Genomic DNA, 17,665 nt, shown 5'->3' with positions numbered 1-17,665 from the left:
GCTATTTACTAAGATACACAATTTTTTTCGCATAATTTCTAAGATATACATAATATTTCTAAGATACACATATCGAAAGTCTCTCTAAGATATATATATTTTTTTAAATATTTCGATATATTTCGATATATTATAATATATTATAAAAATGTGTATCTCAGAAATAAAATCGAAAAATATGTGTATCTTAGAAATAAAATCGAAAAATATGTATATCTTAGAAATAAATTTTAAAAGTATATGTATCTTAAGAATTATTTTCGAAAATATATATATCTTAGAAATTATTTTTCTTAGGAATATCCTTATTTTTTTTTATATAAATATATTTTTTTAAGAGCAAATTTCGCTTTTTTTTTAAAAAAATATATATATATATATATATATTTCGCCTTTTTAAGAATCTATTCCGCTTTTTTTTAAAAAAAAATTTAAAATAATATATATTACTTTTTTTTAAAAAAAAATTCTTTTTTAATATTATATTTCGTTTTTTTAAAATATATATATTCTTCTTTCTTAAAAAAAAATTATTATAAAAAAGAAAAAATATACTATTAAAAAAAAAAGCGAATTCGATATATTCTTCTTTTAAAAAAAAGTAAAATGTATTTTTAAAGAAAGTAAAATATATTCTTTTAAAAAAAATAAATTATTAAAATAGTATATTATTAAAAAAAAAAGAATATATATATTTTTTTTTAAAAAAAAAAACTCTAATATATATTCTAAAGGTTTATATATTTTTTTTATTTTATTTCTAAGATAAATATTTTTATAAAATATTATAATTTATAATTTTTTTTTAAATATATATATATATATATCTTAGAAAGACTTTTTAATTTATATATCTTAGTAAATAGCTACTAACTTTAATACTTAAAGTAGTAATAGTTTTTTATTTTATCTTATTTTTCTAAATCAAGTATTATTTTTTTTTTTAAAAAAATAAGGTTTTCTAAAGTTAATTTGTAGAGAGAATAATAAGCTTTTATATAAAAGCTATATATTAGTAAGCCTACTAATAGTTTATTTTCTAAAAAGAATCTTTTTAAAAAAAATCTTAAGCTATTTACTAAAATATATATAATTATTAGAGTATTTCTTTTAAATATATTTATTTTCAGTTTTATTTTAAGAATATAAATTATAATTAAATTATATATTAGAAATAAATCTAAATATAAATTTACTTTAAAGATATTTTTCTAGATTTTTAATAAAAAAAATATTTAGTAACTTTAAAAATATTTACTATAATATCTATTAACTATTTACTAATATAAAGATATAACTATTTTATAGAAAATAAATACTACCTCTAATATAATTATATTTAAAAAAAAAATTAAATATAATTATTATACTAAATTAAAAAAGTTATTAGAGAAATTAAAATAAAATATATAAATTTTAAAGTTTTTTCTTTAAAAAAAATATCTTTAATAACTTTTTTTATTCTTTTTTCTTAAATATAATATCTAAAAGTATTATACGTAGCTTTTTTCTAAAAATAATAGTAAGTAACTTTTTTTTAAATAAAAAATATATATATATACTCTTTAGAAAAGAAAATACTTTTTTAATTTAATTCCTTAGATATATATATATTCTAAATTATATCTCTAAAATATATACTTCTTATAATAAACTATTATATATATAGCGAAAATTACTAGTATATATATTTTAGAAAATAATTAAAAAGAAAGATATATATCTTACTAGAAAATAGCTATAGTTTTTAAAAATACTAAGATTTTATTATAAAAAATTTTTTATAAAAATAGATTTTTAATTTTTTTAACTTTTATTTTAATTTATTAAAAGTATATTTTATTTCTATAAATAATAATTTTTAAAATTATATTATAGTTTATAAAAAAGTCTTGAAAAATAAAGCTTATTTTTTTAAAAAAAAAAGAATAGCTAGTAACTTAGTTTTTATTAAAATAATAGTTTAATTATTTACTTTAATAAATTGGCTATTTACTAAGATATATATAAGTATTTTCTAAAATATATGTTTTATTTCTAAGATAAATATATCTTAGAATTTTTTATAATACATATAGTAATTTATTATAAAAAAATACATATCTTAGAAATATTATATATATCTTAGAGAGAATTATTTAATATATATATCTTAGAAATATTATATATATCTTAGTAAATACCTAAAAAAACTCAGTAAATTAAAATATAGTTTTAAAGCTATTTAAAAAAAAATAGCATTAGAGAAAATATAGTAAAATAATAAATTATAATTTTTCCTTAAAAATTTAACTATAGATAATTAGTATAGTTTTTTAAAATTATATCTATAGAGATAAAAACTAGTTTTTATTTTATAAAGCTTTTTTAAAAAAAAGTTTCTATATTTATTAATATATATATACATTTTTAAAAATATATATATTTAATATATTTATCTAGAATATATAGTTTTTTATGTCTATATATATTAGTATACGGCTATATACTAAGATATATATATTTTTTTCGTAAAATTCCTAAGATATATATAATAATTCTAAGATATATAATTTTATAAACTTTAGAGTTTTACGCTATATATATAGTATTTTATTACTAAATATATATATCTTAGAAATATTTTTTTTAGAAAATATATTCTTAAAAAAATATATTTTCAAAAAAGCAAATATACTCTTAAGAAAATCGAATATATTCTTTAAAAAATCGAATATATTCTTAAGAAAAATTGAATATACTCTTAAAAAAATAGTCTTAGATAATAAATGTATTTAAAGAGAATATATAATCCTAAAAAAAATTCTTTAAAAGAATATTTTTAAAAAATCGAAATAGATTCTTAGAAAACATATTCTTTTTTTTTAAAAGAATATTTTTAAAAAATCGAAATAGATTCTTAGAAAACATATTCTTTTTTTTTTTAAAAAAAAAAAAGGAAAATATACTCTTTAAAAACATATTCTTAAAAAAGCAAAATATATTCTTTGAAAAAACGAAATATATTTATAAAAAGTTAAAGATATTCTTAAGAAAAATAATTTCTAAGATATATATATTTCTAAAATTTATTTCTAAGATATACTTATTTTTGAAATTTATTTCTAAGATATATATATTTTTCGATTTTATTTCTAAGATATATATAATATTTCTAGGATATATATATTTTTTTTAATTTTATTTTTAAGATATACATTTTTATAATATATTATAATATATGGAAATATATAGAAGTATTTAAAAAGTATATATCATAGAGAAACTTTTTCGATATAAATATTTTAGAAATAATATTATATATATCTTATAAATTATACGATAAAAAAATATATATCTTAGTAAATAGCCCATTAGTATATATTAGAAATTAAACTTTAAAATAAAACTAAGAATAATATTTTTTTTTCTAGTATTTTTATTCTAAAGTATCTTCAGCTTTTTTCTAGTATGTATTAACGGCTATTTACTAAGATATATAATTTTTTTCGTATAACTTCTAAGATATATATAGTATTTCTAAGATCGGAAAGTATATATATCTTAGAAGTAAATTTCAAAAATAAATATATCTTAGAAATTTCTTTTTTAAAGAATATATTTCGCTTTTTTTTAAGAATATTTTTTCAAGAGTATATTTCGCTTTTTATTTATAAAGAATATTTTTTTTTAAGAATATATTCGATTTATTAAGAATATATTTTCTAAAAAAAAAATTATAAGATATATAATTTTCTAAAATATATTTCTAAGATACATAATTTTTTAATATCTATTTCTAAGATATATAAATATTTCAAATTTTTTTCTAGAATATATATATTTTTTTAAATATATTTCTAAGATATATAGTTTTAGTAATAAAATACTATATATATATATAGCGTAAATCTCTAAGATATATAAATATATATATATATATATCTTAGAAGTACTATATATATCTTAGAAATTATAAAAAAATTGTATATCTTAGTAAATAGCTATATTTATATCTTTATATATTAATTTATGTTATTCTATCTTATCTAGATATAACTATTTTTCTATATAAACTTTATTTTAAATATAAAATTTTTTAGTTTAGTAACTTTAACTACTAAATTTTTTATTCATTCTTAGTTATTTATAAATATTAAATTAATTAGTTATTATATTAGTATATATAAGTTTAATCGATTTAATTAATATATAAAGTATTAGATTTTTAGTAAAATTATTAAAGCTTATTATTTTTTTTAACTACTAGTATAGTAAAGTTATTAGAATTAAATTTTTTAGATTTATTTAGTTTTATTTTCTATACTTATCTAACTAGTACTAGGTTTTTAGATTTACTATTTTATTATATCTATTAGAATTATATTCTTTACTATTTACTAGTATATACTAAATAGAAAAAAGTTATATAAGACTTTACTATAGCTATTAGACCTACTAAGAAGGTATAGTAAGTTAGAAATAGCCCTAGTAGGTTATTACTAGATAATATAGTAAGCTAATTGCTATTAGATAAAGTTATTTACTAGATATATTTTTGAAGATATACTAGCTACTTGTGCCTTTTAATTATTGATAAACAGTATATGTTGATTACAGTCAGGAGCCGTTCACCGATAAGCAGCTCCTATCGCCGCGGACTTTCGGCCGATGATTTCACTCTGCGACAACTTTAAGTCGCACGTTGCGACTCACCAAACCCTGACTGCTTCACAACATCACCACAACACCACAGGACCCGATTCTTCGATATTGCCATGGCACAAGATGGTGCTGCCCACGCCGGGGCTTTGCCCGAGGGCATCTCGTCGCTGCTCGATACGTGCGTTTGTGTTCATTGTCTGACTGCGCCGAAGGCTAATCAGCTGGACAGAGATCTATACAAGCTTACAATGCAATGTTGCGTCTTGAAGTACTTTCCGGATATAGACGTAACCTACAGCTTCACCAATCGGACTTCACACATGAAATTTACGCGTTCGGCATTCCGTTGGCTTCAGGTTCAGATTGACAAGCTTGGGAACATTACTCTCTTGCCTGAAGAGCTGGATTACCTTCGAAACAACTGCGTATACCTCAACGAAGCGTACATCCATTATCTCTCGACGTTCAAGCTATACCCGCGGAAGCAGATCAAGCTGACCTTTCAGCCTGAGAATGACACCGGTTCCGACGAGGATCTAGGTGATTTGGACATCCATACCGAAGGATTGTGGGTCGAGACGATTCTATACGAAATTCCGCTCCTGGCTCTTGTTAGCGAGGCCTACTTCAAGTTTTGCGACAGGGACTGGAGCTATGAAGGACAAGTGGAGAAGGCGCGCGACAAAGCTCTCAAATTGCTGGAAAATGGTTGTATCTTCTCCGAATTCGGTAGTAGAAGACGCCGAGACTATCATACCCAAGACCTCGTTCTAAAAGGCATTATGCTGGCATCTAAAGATGCGGAAGCCAAAGGATTGAAAGGAAAGATTTCTGGAACGAGCAACGTACATTTTGCGATGAAATACGGCATTCCTCCCGTAGGAACGGTAGCCCATGAATGGTTCATGGGCGTGGCAGCAATCACAGACAACTATGAAGAAGCAAACGAGACCGCCTTGCGCTACTGGATAGGCACATTCGGAGAAGGTGTAAGTGCTGCCTTGATTAGCAGATATTCTGGACTGACGCCTAAGCATGAAAGGTCCTGGGTATTGCTCTGACTGATACCTATGGCACTCCCGCCTTTTTGCGCGCTTTCAAGAAGCGCATCCCTCCCTTTACCACCGCGGAGTCTGGACCAGCTGCCACAACGGCGTCAGTTGCTGCCGGATCGACGATTCCAGCCACTGGCACACTAGGAACGACTGAACCACCGATCCATGCCCCCATTGGAGATCGACGAGAGGACGGGCAAGATACACCGACTTACGCGCAAGTGTTCTCTGGTGTGCGCCAGGATTCAGGCGACCCTGAAGGTTTCATCAAGACGATGCGGGAATTCTATGACACGGAAGGTATCAAGGGCACAAAGGTCATTGTGTTTTCGGATTCGCTCAATATCGAGCTTTGCCTCCGTTACAAGAAGGCTGCCGAAGCCGAGGGCTTCCAGCCCACTTTTGGCGTGGGGACGTTCCTGACGAGTAAGTACGCAGGCCATCGGCGGATAGTGCAAGTGCTGAAGAGTCGAATTTCTAGATGATTTCGCAAGGGAGTCGACGGGCCAGAAGTCGGTCCCACTAAACATAGTCATCAAGATCGCCTCAGCCGGCGGCCGAGCCGCGGTCAAGATCAGCGACAATATCGGCAAAAACACAGGCGACAAGGCGACGGTGGCAGAGGTGAAGCGGCGTCTGGGGTACGAGGAGAAGGAGTGGGCCGGAGGCGACGAGCGGAGACGATGGGGCAAGGAAGGCGAGTAAAAAAGGTTTAGAGATACCAGCTTGACAAGAGGGAATCGGCTTGGCGGGCCAAAAATAGAATAGACTGGAGCGGCGATCGTCTCGTGTTGGGCAACGGTTTCGGGCGTGGGACCCTTTCCGCCAGGGGCTTATTCTTAGTCGCAGAGTTATTCTCAGCTCCGTCTCAGCCTCTCACTTTCTCCATCCCGGACCCGTCGCTGTCGTTCCTTTTTTTCTCACCGGCGCTCCCTTCAGCCTTTCGCCCCTGCTTCTTCGCCAGGCGCGTTGTAAGCACGTACTCGATCCGCGTCTGACCCGCGCCCAACAACACCTTAACAAAATAATTCCTCCTTCTGGAGCGACCAACACACAAGCCCCGTCCAATCATGAGTGTAAGCAGTTGCCGTCTCCGCCAACGACGCTAGCGACACACTGACACCACCGCCGCGCAGTACGGTGGATACAGCCAAGCCGGCTACGGCCAGAGCAACCCTTACGGTGGCCAACAGGACCCGGGGTATGGTGCGCAGAGCGGATACAGCAACCGTATGGTTCCACCATTAACCTCCAGACCAGTATAGCTAGCTAAAGCAGCGGCAGCATTCACAGAACCCGACTATGAGATGCAGTCCATGAACGGGGGCGGCTATGGCCAGCCCGCTGCCGACCCCAATGCCATCCTGAACGAGTGCCAGGCCATTGACCGCGCCGTCGACCAAATCGACCAGCAGCTCGAACAGCTGCAGCGTCTGCACAAGTCGGCTGTCAACGAACCCATGGTGTACAAGAACCAGATTGACACCTTGAACAATGATATCATGACCGCTAACCGCGGCCTCGTGGATCGCATGAGGAGGATCAAGGGTCTACCAGACTCGGGTACCCCGCGCAACAAGCCGCAGGTCGGCCGCGTGGACCGGAGACTCAAGAGTACGATCCAGAAGTTCCAGGAGGTGGAGAGTAAATTCAGAAAAGAGTTGCAAGAAAGCCAGGCCAGACAGTACAAGATTGTCAGACCAGACGCTACGGATGAGGAAATTAGAGAGGCCGTCGAGGATCCCAATGCGCAGATCTTCCAACAAGCGGTAAGTTTATCTGAGTCTGTAAAACCGGCTGAAGATCTCCTAACGCGAAACTGCAGTTGATGCAAAGTGATCGACGTGGGCAAGCGCAATCCGCATTGCGTGCAGTGGAAGGCCGCCATAAGGAAATCCAGAAGATTGAGGAGCAAATGGTGGAGTTGGCGCAGCTTTTCCAAGACCTCAATGCTATCATAGTCGAACAGGAGCCGCTGGTCGAAGCCATTGAGCAGAAGGCGGAAGAGGTACATGAAAATGTCACCAAGGCCAATGAAGAGATCGATGGAGCTATCGTGAATGCGCGGAGCAGGAACCGCAAGAAGTGGTACTGCTTGGGAGTTGCCAGTAAGCTTGATGCGACGCTATCGTGGGAACGGCAACTAACGTTTCCCGCACAGTCATCATCCTCATCATTATTGCCATTGTCGTCGCAGTGGTCGTTGTCAATGCGACCAAGAAGTGATCTTGTTGTAAGTTGAACACCTTCTTGCGTGCAGATGTACGTGCTAACGGGTGTGCCCACACAGTGCCCACACCGTTGTATACCCGAGTTGAAAAGCGTCGTGCCGTTACTCTGATAGGCTCCTCCTTAGTTTGTATCGGTTCACTTGCTTTAAGCTTCTTCTGTTTCGTCTGTCTAGAGCCTGCTTCAGTGGATTGCGCAGCTCTCTGGAATCGTTATGTCATACATCTCTTCGTATTTCTTATGGCGTTGTATATTCATTGCACAGCTACGAATAAATGGGCCGGTCTTTCTGCATGGGAAGCTGTTGGAAGTTTTCCCATTTTGAGTTCGAGCACTGATGCTCATACTCAGCTGCTAGATTCATATTTCCCCAAATGACGGAAAGACCTTGGCGTCCCATGAACGGGGGTGCGCGCGTTGGCTTCTGGTTTCTCTAGGTCACATGGTATTACTCGCTTTATATTTTCTGCATTTTAAAGAGTGAAATCTTTTAATAACCTGACTCATTTAATCATATAGAGTTCTTCGATTTGGTATATGATCATGTGGTTCGTGCATTTCTGATACGCATATAAAGCAAATACCAGGGATGGTCTGAGTAGACTGAGTGGTAAAACATCGAAAGACAAAAGCGAAGAAACATGATACTAATACACCACCGATACCACCAACTCCGGGTATGCCAGAAAAGAGCTCCCACAACCCCAAAAGAAAAACCGTTCCCGGGAGCCTTCAATGCAAATGCACCGCTTTAGCCCGACCAAGCCTTGTGGCCATGCATCTTAACGAGATAGACGAAATTTGATACCCCAGATCTACCGGTAAACTCCGGCGTTGGGACCCTTCGGAGGATCGTAGGTTTGGCCTCCATTGTGTACAACAACGTTTGGCTTGCTGCCGTATCCTCGAGAGGACCTTGTGCTTGAGGCAGTCGTGGCGGTTGAGGTGTAGTATTGCGTGTTAGATGCGTAAGCTGAGTGACTGATTAGCAACAGCCCATCCGCGAAGGCAGTGGTTTGTTGAAGCATACCATGAGAAGGGTATGAAGTTGCGGCTTTGGGGACCTTGGCGTAGGAAGGCATGATGATAGTGTTTAAGATGATTTGTTGGTAGTGGCGCTGGGGATTGATCTTGAGTGGACAGAGCCCGAGTAATGTTACGGCGAATGTATGTTGTTGGAGAGCAGGTGTGCAGCAGGTAGCAGGCTTGTTGTTTGCTAAAGGTGCTATGAGTTTGAAGAGGTAAATGGATTGTGTGTAGACGATACGGATTGAATGCTGAGTTCACTGAGGATGCTATTCGGAGCCAGCAAGTAAAGACCTCTATATATATGGCATCTACTCTCTACGTCTTTAGCTACGTGAGGTCAGTTCTATTCAGGTGCTGCCTAAGGTGTGACTGCCTGGGGGCGAAGCATGGAGGCCGCCGGGGGCCAAGTTGGCGAGGCAGAATCATCATGTTGGATTCTGGAATATGGAATGACGCGAAAACAATGGAGCCGACGAGGAGTCACAGTACAAAAAAAGGACAGGAATAAGGCAGCAAGCAATGACTCTGAAGTGTCGAGAGCGAAGACACGGTCTGAAGCACGCTTCAGCCTGAAGCAAAGTATGGATGACTGGACAATTCGAACATGCAAGGCTCACATAGGACAGGCGACCAACCAGCATCAGAGACGTACACGCCTGAGGCCGTATAAGCCAGGCTGCAAAGACCGAAAAGGTGGCCGTAGGCACTGAATATAGTGGCTGTGCTGTTGCTGCCTTGGCCTCTGGCGGCCGGCTAAGCCGCACACGAGCCGCATCGCGGTGACCGTTCTTGGGGCCGGTTGGTAACAGCTGAGAGGTAAGAGCTCGAGGTGAAGAGCGCGCGACAGTGCACGCGCCGGTCTGTTGTCAAAAGTAGAGGTTGAGGTGACCACTGGGGGGAGGGGGCCGCTGTTGTGTTGTGGAGGGCTGAGCCTGGCGCTAGGCTCGTTTAGGCATAAGCGGCTCCAAGAAAAGAACATACGATTCGTGCGGCTGTTTGAGCGAACGCCTCTTAAACGTCGTCACGTCCCGTCAACGGACGCTCCAAGGCTCTTCTTTTCCCCAGGCCCAGGCCCCATCCCGACCTCCAGAGGGACCTCGGTTATCAGCTCTTCTTTCCGTCAGTCCTTGATGCCCCACGGGGTCGTTCGACGTCAAGCCTAGTGTTTCCCCTCCACACACGCACGCCCACCAGCGTCCGATGCTGCTTTCTGCGGCATCCCCGCACTCTTTTCTACGGTCATAAGCTTAAACGCTCTGTGGGTCCGGTGATGCGCTGGCCGAGACCGATCGAAGTCTCGTGTCCCGTAATCCGCTCTGTTTGCAGTGACGTTGGTGCTCGACAGGTCAAAAGGCCGGGATCGACCTACCGACGTAAGGCACGGAATAGGGTATCCAAGAGGCCTCCGCGCCTCTTATTATGGGTATGACTTTCCCCCGAGCCAGGCGATCAGTGAGTTCAGGCGCAGTTGCGGGCAACAGCCATTCACATGTACAATATTGTGCTACTGACCGACTTTCATCTGCGTGTGAAAATTGCCGTCATGGGCGTGGGATTTTCAGCTTGCGATGGACGTCTTTTAAAGCAGGTATGACATGTCTCATTTCGCTTCCTTCCAATGCACGAGTTGTCAACGAATCAGAGGGAGCACGTATTATCGTTATAGCCTGGGCTGTGAGCAGAAGGACCCTACGGTGCTTTGTCACGAAAGCCAAGCATTCGAGCGCTTGGCATGGACCCGTGAGCCGTTCCATTGGACTCAGTCGGGTCATCGATTATTGACTAATCGGTCGGCTATGGTCATGCGGCCGAGCAACCAAGCTACAGCCAAGATTGAACCAAGAAATAGGGTTCCAAAAGCGGTGGGATGGGGACCGGGGCAAGCCACCCCCAGATGATTGCCCGCTTACGCGTGGTCCCGCAGGGAGTCGGAGACAAACTCGTGGAGAGGCCGAGATCGACATGCAGGCGCGCGACTCTGGGCGCCTTAGCATCAACAGAGCACACACGCGAGACCGAGGCACGCGCAGGGCGGGGTGACGCATGCAAATATTGACCAACGAGACGAATTCCTTAGCAAAGGCCATGGCTTGGCTTGGCGTGCACGGCTCCAAGCTGTAGGAATACGGAGGTAAGCGACGAAAAAACGAAGCCATGCCTCTTCGACGTGGACGTGAGATTGCGATCAGACTGTCGCACCACGGCCGCACGAGAAGCGTTGCAGAAGTCAGAAGATTGCAGCACGCCCTAAGGGGGAGGAGGCACTGGGGGGTTGGGGGGTTGAGCGATGGCTTGGACTGACGTGCGCGTTTCCCGTTGACCGACACCGACAGGATGATCGAGGCTCAACGTCCATCGGCCCTAAAGCTCAGAGGCCATGCCGAACGTGGCACCCGCTGTGGGTGTGTGGAGAAGGCGACGCACCCGAAGATCCACGCACAGTCGACGGGGTCGCAGGCTGGTGCGACGACAAGTCTGCGCCGCAAAACAAGCACTCTACGTGCGATTCAGCAGGCGGAGGATTTGATTGAGGGACAGGGAGGATTGGCCGGATCGGCGCTCCATGCCGCGGCTGAGAGAGGCAATCGCACAATTACCTGTACTGTATACTTGGCATATCCATCTTCCCCGGACTCGCTCTCGAGTTGGATCTTGCCTGCCGACCCACGATGACGGTGACAGGGTCGATCGCCAGTTCGCTAGAGCTCCCGTGCGTCCGGCGGCCTCGGCAGTAGTGACGGGGCTAGGCGTGTAAGCGTGGAGGCGTCGTGGTGTTGAAATGAGCGGCGTGCCGAGCCCGACTCCACAGACCCGCCCGCCCTGACGCCCACTGTTGGCCGTCGTCGACTTTACCCGCTTTGGTGCACGGCGCAACCCTTCTGCCTCCGCCCGCCATGTACCCCGGTTGCCGGACGCTATATATTCTTCCGCGCCCCATTCTTGCCTCCCAACCTGGTGTCATCCCCGACAGATCAACTGCACGGCCAATTGATCGTTTACTTTAACTGCCTCCCCTCCCTTGCGCAGCCCAGTCTCTGCAGCAGTATTCTTCATCCCTTTCAACATGGCCTCCCAGGACAGCGTGAGCTCTCTCCCTCTCTCGTTTACTTTTTTTTCCCTTTTTGGCCACTGTCATATCTGACCCGCTACCAACAGGACTTTCACACCAAGGAGACCAACGGCACCAGCTCCTTCGATCATGCCGGCCCTACTCCCAAGCAGCGCATGCCTTACGACTACGGCGGCAACCCGCTTGCGCACGTCGTGACCAACGATCCCGCTATGCGTCTTCCCGCTTTTGGCGGTGAATTCCAGCCTGGCCTGTACAGGGCCCCCAAGAAGGGCTTTGCCAACCCTGCGCCGCTCGGTCTCTCGGCTTTCGCCCTGACCACTTTCGTCCTCTCTTTGATCAACCTCCAGACCAGGAACATCGCCGAGCCCAACATCGTCGTGGCTCTCGCCTACGGCTACGGCGGCCTGGTGCAGCTTCTTGCTGGCATGTGGGAGATGGCTGTCGGCAATACCTTTGGTGCCACCGCCCTCTCTTCCTACGGCGGTTTCTGGCTTTCCTTCGCTATTGTCCTGACGCCCGGTGGCTTCAATATTGTCGCCGCTCTTGAAGCCGACGGTGGCAAGGCGGAGTGGCTCAACTCGTTCGGCCTGTATCTGATGGTAAGTCGCTGCGCCATGCTATGCTACGTTGGCCTGCGCACCTAACATAGTACAGGGTTGGTTCATCTTCACCTTTATCCTGCTCATCTGCACGCTGAGATCCACCGTGGCCTTCTTCTTCCTCTTCTTCACGCTTGACCTTGCATTCCTAATGCTCGGAATTGGATATCTCCACCACCACGGCACCGGCAAACCTCAGACGGAATGCATCAAGGCCGGCGGTGTGTTTGGAATCTTGGCGGCGTTCGCAGCCTGGTACAACGCCCTTGCTGGTATTGCTGACTCCAGCAACAGGTAAGCTTCCTAATCTTCCATCCCTGATTCATAATTACAACTGCTGATTCCGTTGTACAGCTTTTTCGTCATTCCTGTCGCACACTTCCCCTGGTCCGACAAGGGCCGTGAGAGGCGGAATAAGGCTAACAACGATATCTCCCGTGCCGAGCAGGGCGCCTAAACCTATCTACAACCAACGCAAAGTTTTACGTCTAATAGGTCGTATGGCCAGAAATCGCCACTGGGCCGCGCGACTGGGATTCGAGGGATTAGGGAATTGCATTAGTGGCGCGAGCAGTTCTTCGCCGCCATGTTTCGCTTATGACATCAAGATACCAGCTAATCAATGATTGTGTTATTTCTTTTACCACCACTCCATTGTTCCGACGGCCACTGGCAATAGTCGGTGCACTTTGACCTGCCGATCTGAAAGACGTGTTCAAGTAGACGCTAAAGACTAGTAACCAGAGCTCGACGTCGGTCAGCCACTGAAGCTTCAGATTACCCCCTCTGGTGGCCTGGACTGCACATTGCATGCGCAAGCAGTACGAAAAGGAGCCATTGTGTGTTCGTGGCGAGCTTGAGCAAGTTGGCTGAGCGACAATTTGCTTTCGCGTTGCGCTGTGACTCGATTGGATCTCACTGCAGACGCCCAGAATCCTTTGGAGGACGCCAACATTAGCTTTTTGGTAGCCCTACCATGCTCCTCACTGCATGCGGAACGTTGTGCAACGTTATCCGACACAGGGGCCCCTTGTTATTGCATAATGGGATCTGGCATCCAGGACCGGGGAACGAAAGGCTCCGGCGTTGGGGGAGACTAGGTTCTACGGATATCTGCATTTCCGGGACCGATGGCCTAACGAGTACTCCGTAGGAGTACTGCGGTGCATAGACAAGTTAGTCGTGGTCGATTTGCGACTATACAAATAATAACCTCGCATGAAGCTAGAAATAGTTTGTGATACATATGTAAAACTATAACATCTTTTACTAGATTCGGACTTTATCCTTATGAAATAGAGCTTCGGGGAATGCCTGCCCGGTTAAAATTAAGCGCTTGCTATCAAATACAACTGCACACTGAATAGACACGAGTAAGTTAACAGGGCCTCGGTCGCATGACAAGGGGTACCTGTCTAACTCTGCTTCCGATAGACACCTTCACACCTTTCTTCCATGCAGTGATTTCAGGAGTTCGATACGAGCCGTTGGCGCCGTGGCCCCCTTGTAGTAGAACCCACCCTTACCAGACCTTCGGGCCCTTGCTGACTCGAGAATAGAAGCGCTGTACACCGTACACATGAGTACGTGTACGTGTACCTGCCCAGTGTTTCCCAACGCGTTTCACCGGCCTTCTCGGGCTGGTCCATTCTGACCTTCGGGGTGAGAGCATGGATCTAGCGACTTCGTCGTAAGCGTTTGTCACAGATTATCCGCGGCTTGCAGCCCTCTCTTCCTCTGCAGGCGTTCGCGTCTTGAGTTGCAGCGCATGGATTCCTCCTTCTCGTGCCATTTCCTCCCTCATGAGCGCGTACACCATGCGATGTCTCGCCGGCTGCATTTTCCCCTGGAAAGCTTCTGAGATGATGTTGACACTGCTCTGGGCGTGAGCAAAAAAACATTTGGGCGGGCGCAATGGAAACTTCTCACCGGAAGTGAGTCTGCATCGAGAGGGTCAGTCCGCCGTGGCGATGACATGGGTGAAGGGTGACATACTTCTTTGGATGTGCTGCCCTCCATTGCACGGTGATGGGCATGCTTATGGGAGTCGTTGAAGATCTCCAAGCTCGTTGGCTTCAACGCGTCGGTAATCTATGCGGGCGTGTTAGCCTGGTGTCCCGCGTCGGAGTCGGACAGGAAAAAGGTTCCTTTGCGCGCAAGGAGTCTTCGACGGGAGTAGTGGTCTGGGCCATGGCGGAGAGGTACCTCTGTGCCGTGCCGCGGAGGAAGAGGGCTCGTCGAAACATTCGTGGGCGCAGGTGGCTGAGGGAAGGGCGTCGCGGGACGAGCGACTAGACGCGTGGGTGGGAATACGGGAGCTGACGTCTTCGGTAGCGCTTCAGCTTCGACTCCAGCTTTCTGTGCCAAGCATCACGAAAGATATGCAAGCCAGTGGTGAGTGTCTTCCGCGATACCGGTAGCCGTTGACCCACCGGCAGATCGGCCTTACGCCGACGCCCTGCAAGCACTCGAGTAGTCAGCCATCAGCCCTCAGCATGTTTGCCCGAACAGCCAGTAAATTTGCAAAACGACCGTCCGTCTTCCTCAGACCCCAGCCACGCCTCCCGCCCCTCTACGCTCTCCGAATGGCCTCGACCTTACCCAAGCTGCCTGTCTTCCAGGCCATTGCGAAGCACGACCCGCAAAGCACCGCCGTCGTTCACTCGCTATCCGGTCGCACTTTCACCTACGGAAACCTGGTCAATGACATTGCAAAGGCCAAGGAACAGCTGCAGCAAAACGCCAATGGCAAGAAGCTCGAGGGCGAGCGCATAGCCTTCCTCGTAGAGAACAGCTATGATTATGTCGGTGCGCTTTGCGACTCGTAGACTATGCACATGTACCATTTATGCTTATTGCTTGTTTGCAGTGACCCTCCTGTCCATCCTTGCTAGTCAAGCCATTGCTGTGCCAATGTCTCCCGCCTTTCCCGCTCACGAGTTACAGTACATTGTCAATCAAAGCGGGGCCTTCATGCTGCTTGCCTCGGACAAGTATCAAGACAAGGCGCAAGAGGTGCTCAAAGCTGGTCTGGAACATCAGCCCATCTCTGCAAAGGTCGAGAAAAGATTGGACGGTGCCAAGGGAAATGGTGATGTCCAATTCAGTGATGCCGCGGACTCTAAGGCCGGCATGATGCTGTATACGTCCGGAACCACGAACAGACCGGTATGTACAAATCTTAACTTCCAATTCGTTCCACGAAACTCATGCGGCGCAGAAAGGAGTGCTCATTCCAGTCTCGGCCCTCACTGCGCAGTCGCAGTCTCTGTTCGAGGCTTGGGAATACAGCTCACAAGACCGCCTGCTTCATCTTCTTCCCCTTCATCACATTCATGGCACTGTTAATGCCATCCTAACACCTCTCCTTGCTGGTTCGAGCATAGAATTCATGTTTCCTTTCAATCCAAACACTGTTTGGGAGCGTTTGGCGGCACCATTTATTCCGAACGCGGAGAAAACGAAGGAAAAGATTACCTTCCTAACGGTGGTGCCCACTATCTACAATCGTCTTTTGCATGCGCACAAGAGCTTGTCTCCTGAAATGCAGGAAGCCGCCAGAACGGCAATCAAGCATGAGAATCTGCGGCTTAGCATCTCCGGTTCGGCATCGCTCCCTACCCCTACAAAAGCTGCTTGGTCTGAGCTTAGTTCCGGAAACGTCTTGCTGGAGCGCTACGGCATGACAGAAGTCGGCATGGCCCTCAGTTGTGGCCTCGACTTCACCGACCGTGTGGATGGTAGTGTGGGCTGGCCTCTTCCATTCGTCGAGGCGCGCCTCGTCGACACCGATACGAACGAAATAATTAATGAAGGCGAGGAGATCTCAGCGGATGGTAAAGAACGCCAGGGTGAAATTCAGTTGCGCGGCCCTACCATATTCAAGGAATATTGGAACAACCCCGAGGCCACAGCAAAGGAGTTTGTAGACGGCGAAGATGGCAAAGGCCGGTGGTTCAAGACCGGTGATGTGGCTATCCGCAGAGATGTACCAACTGCTGGAAAGAACACCCAGCCATGGTGCAAGGGTAAAATGTATTTCATCCAGGGAAGAAAAAGTGCCGACATTATCAAGAGTGGTGGCGAGAAGGTCAGCGCACTAGAGGTCGAGAGAGAGATGTTATCCCTGTAAGTACATCTACCCACGTTCCCAGAAATATCCCTAACATACTATAGCCCCGAAGTCGCGGAATGCGCGGTAGTCGCTCTTCCCTCTGAACAATGGGGCCAAAGAGTGGCTGCTGTCGTTGTCTTGACCGAGACAGGTCTCACGGCTGGAAAAGGTGGGAAAAGGTGGGGGCCTCTGGATATGAGAAGAGCGTTGAAGGACAAGCTCGCAAACTACAAGATCCCGCAGGAGATGAAGCTTGTGGACACGATCCCGAGGAATGCCATGGGCAAGAGTCAGTTTCCTAAGATTCGTATTGTTAATATGCGCGCTGACCTATTCTCTTTGCAGTCAACAAGAAGACGCTCGTGCAAGATGTCTTTGGAGACCGGCCCAAGACACCCCCAAAATGAGGGTTGGTGTAGCATGCACGTATCTGTATATCTCTGTAAAATCACATGGGAACAGCCCACCAAATGTAGCGGATCAGAACACCATCGAAGCACGAATCGGACGTTTTTGTAGCGATATAAGAGACCGCCGCGCGAGATAGCTATCGACCTAGCGTTTACCGATACTATTTACCACAGGGAATACGAATCTCGAGCAAGTGCTCCCGGATCAGCTAACCGGCTCCCGAAGGCGCATCTCTAGCCGTTGTTAGGTCGATCCTGCGGATGGGGGAAGAACAGTGTCATCAGGCAACAATATTGGAGCAGCCTGGCTCTTGACTCGCTTACTGGACTATCGATTGCTGCCAGCCGTGCCAGCTAGCTCACTCACCGACCACTGCGCACAAAAGCACTGTTCGACCTCGACCCGAAGCGCTTGTGGAGTCGGTTTCTCAGGCGATGGCCTGGACCCGACGTCGTGCACCTTGTATTTACGAGTCGTTACTTTCGATTAGCATACGGAGTGGGTACCAACG

General features: G+C 43.3%; 6 protein-coding genes across 6 annotated transcripts; 4 read left to right on the top strand and 2 right to left on the bottom strand.

Annotated features, from left to right (window-relative positions):
- Nucleotides 1–4,757: 4,757 nt before the first annotated feature.
- On the top strand, nt 4,758–6,404 carry K452DRAFT_229409 (uncharacterized protein; the record flags this gene model as incomplete). Its single annotated transcript, XM_033537039.1, has 4 exons — nt 4,758–4,822; nt 4,874–5,633; nt 5,687–6,125; nt 6,181–6,404. 4 exons carry the CDS (start codon nt 4,758–4,760, stop codon nt 6,402–6,404), a joined length of 1,488 nt encoding a protein of 495 aa, XP_033396727.1.
- Nucleotides 6,405–6,769: 365 nt separating this feature from the next.
- On the top strand, nt 6,770–7,925 carry K452DRAFT_299077 (uncharacterized protein; the record flags this gene model as incomplete). The annotated part of the gene is made up of 5 exons (XM_033542181.1): nt 6,770–6,775; nt 6,836–6,929; nt 6,984–7,468; nt 7,525–7,807; nt 7,861–7,925. 5 exons carry the CDS (start codon nt 6,770–6,772, stop codon nt 7,923–7,925), a joined length of 933 nt encoding a protein of 310 aa, XP_033396726.1.
- A 2,323-nt stretch (nt 7,926–10,248) lies between these two features.
- K452DRAFT_43967 (uncharacterized protein) lies at nt 10,249–11,144 on the bottom strand. The gene is made up of 2 exons (XM_033546670.1): nt 10,753–11,144; nt 10,249–10,698 (listed from the first exon to the last, which is right to left on the bottom strand). Exons 1-2 carry the CDS (start codon nt 11,111–11,113, stop codon nt 10,499–10,501), a joined length of 561 nt encoding a protein of 186 aa, XP_033396725.1. The 5' UTR covers nt 11,114–11,144; the 3' UTR covers nt 10,249–10,498.
- Nucleotides 11,145–12,021: 877 nt separating this feature from the next.
- K452DRAFT_309462 (uncharacterized protein) lies at nt 12,022–13,086 on the top strand (the record flags this gene model as incomplete). The annotated part of the gene is made up of 4 exons (XM_033543250.1): nt 12,022–12,039; nt 12,114–12,629; nt 12,685–12,923; nt 12,984–13,086. The coding sequence occupies 4 exons, from the start codon at nt 12,022–12,024 to the stop codon at nt 13,084–13,086; spliced, it is 876 nt and encodes a 291-aa protein (XP_033396724.1).
- Nucleotides 13,087–13,932: 846 nt separating this feature from the next.
- Nucleotides 13,933–14,979, bottom strand: K452DRAFT_288393 (uncharacterized protein). The gene is made up of 4 exons (XM_033540645.1): nt 14,777–14,979; nt 14,625–14,720; nt 14,559–14,569; nt 13,933–14,503 (listed from the first exon to the last, which is right to left on the bottom strand). The coding sequence occupies exons 1-4, from the start codon at nt 14,819–14,821 to the stop codon at nt 14,338–14,340; spliced, it is 318 nt and encodes a 105-aa protein (XP_033396723.1). The 5' UTR covers nt 14,822–14,979; the 3' UTR covers nt 13,933–14,337.
- A 235-nt stretch (nt 14,980–15,214) lies between these two features.
- On the top strand, nt 15,215–17,150 carry K452DRAFT_299073 (uncharacterized protein; the record flags this gene model as incomplete). The annotated part of the gene is made up of 5 exons (XM_033542180.1): nt 15,215–15,437; nt 15,499–15,797; nt 15,850–16,757; nt 16,806–17,032; nt 17,089–17,150. The coding sequence occupies 5 exons, from the start codon at nt 15,215–15,217 to the stop codon at nt 17,148–17,150; spliced, it is 1,719 nt and encodes a 572-aa protein (XP_033396722.1).
- Nucleotides 17,151–17,665: the final 515 nt, after the last annotated feature.

This window comes from Aplosporella prunicola (genome assembly GCF_010093885.1).
Source record: "Aplosporella prunicola CBS 121167 unplaced genomic scaffold K452scaffold_15, whole genome shotgun sequence".
NCBI lineage: Eukaryota > Fungi > Ascomycota > Dothideomycetes > Botryosphaeriales > Aplosporellaceae > Aplosporella > Aplosporella prunicola.
This window is presented reverse-complemented; position numbering and strand designations above follow the sequence as displayed.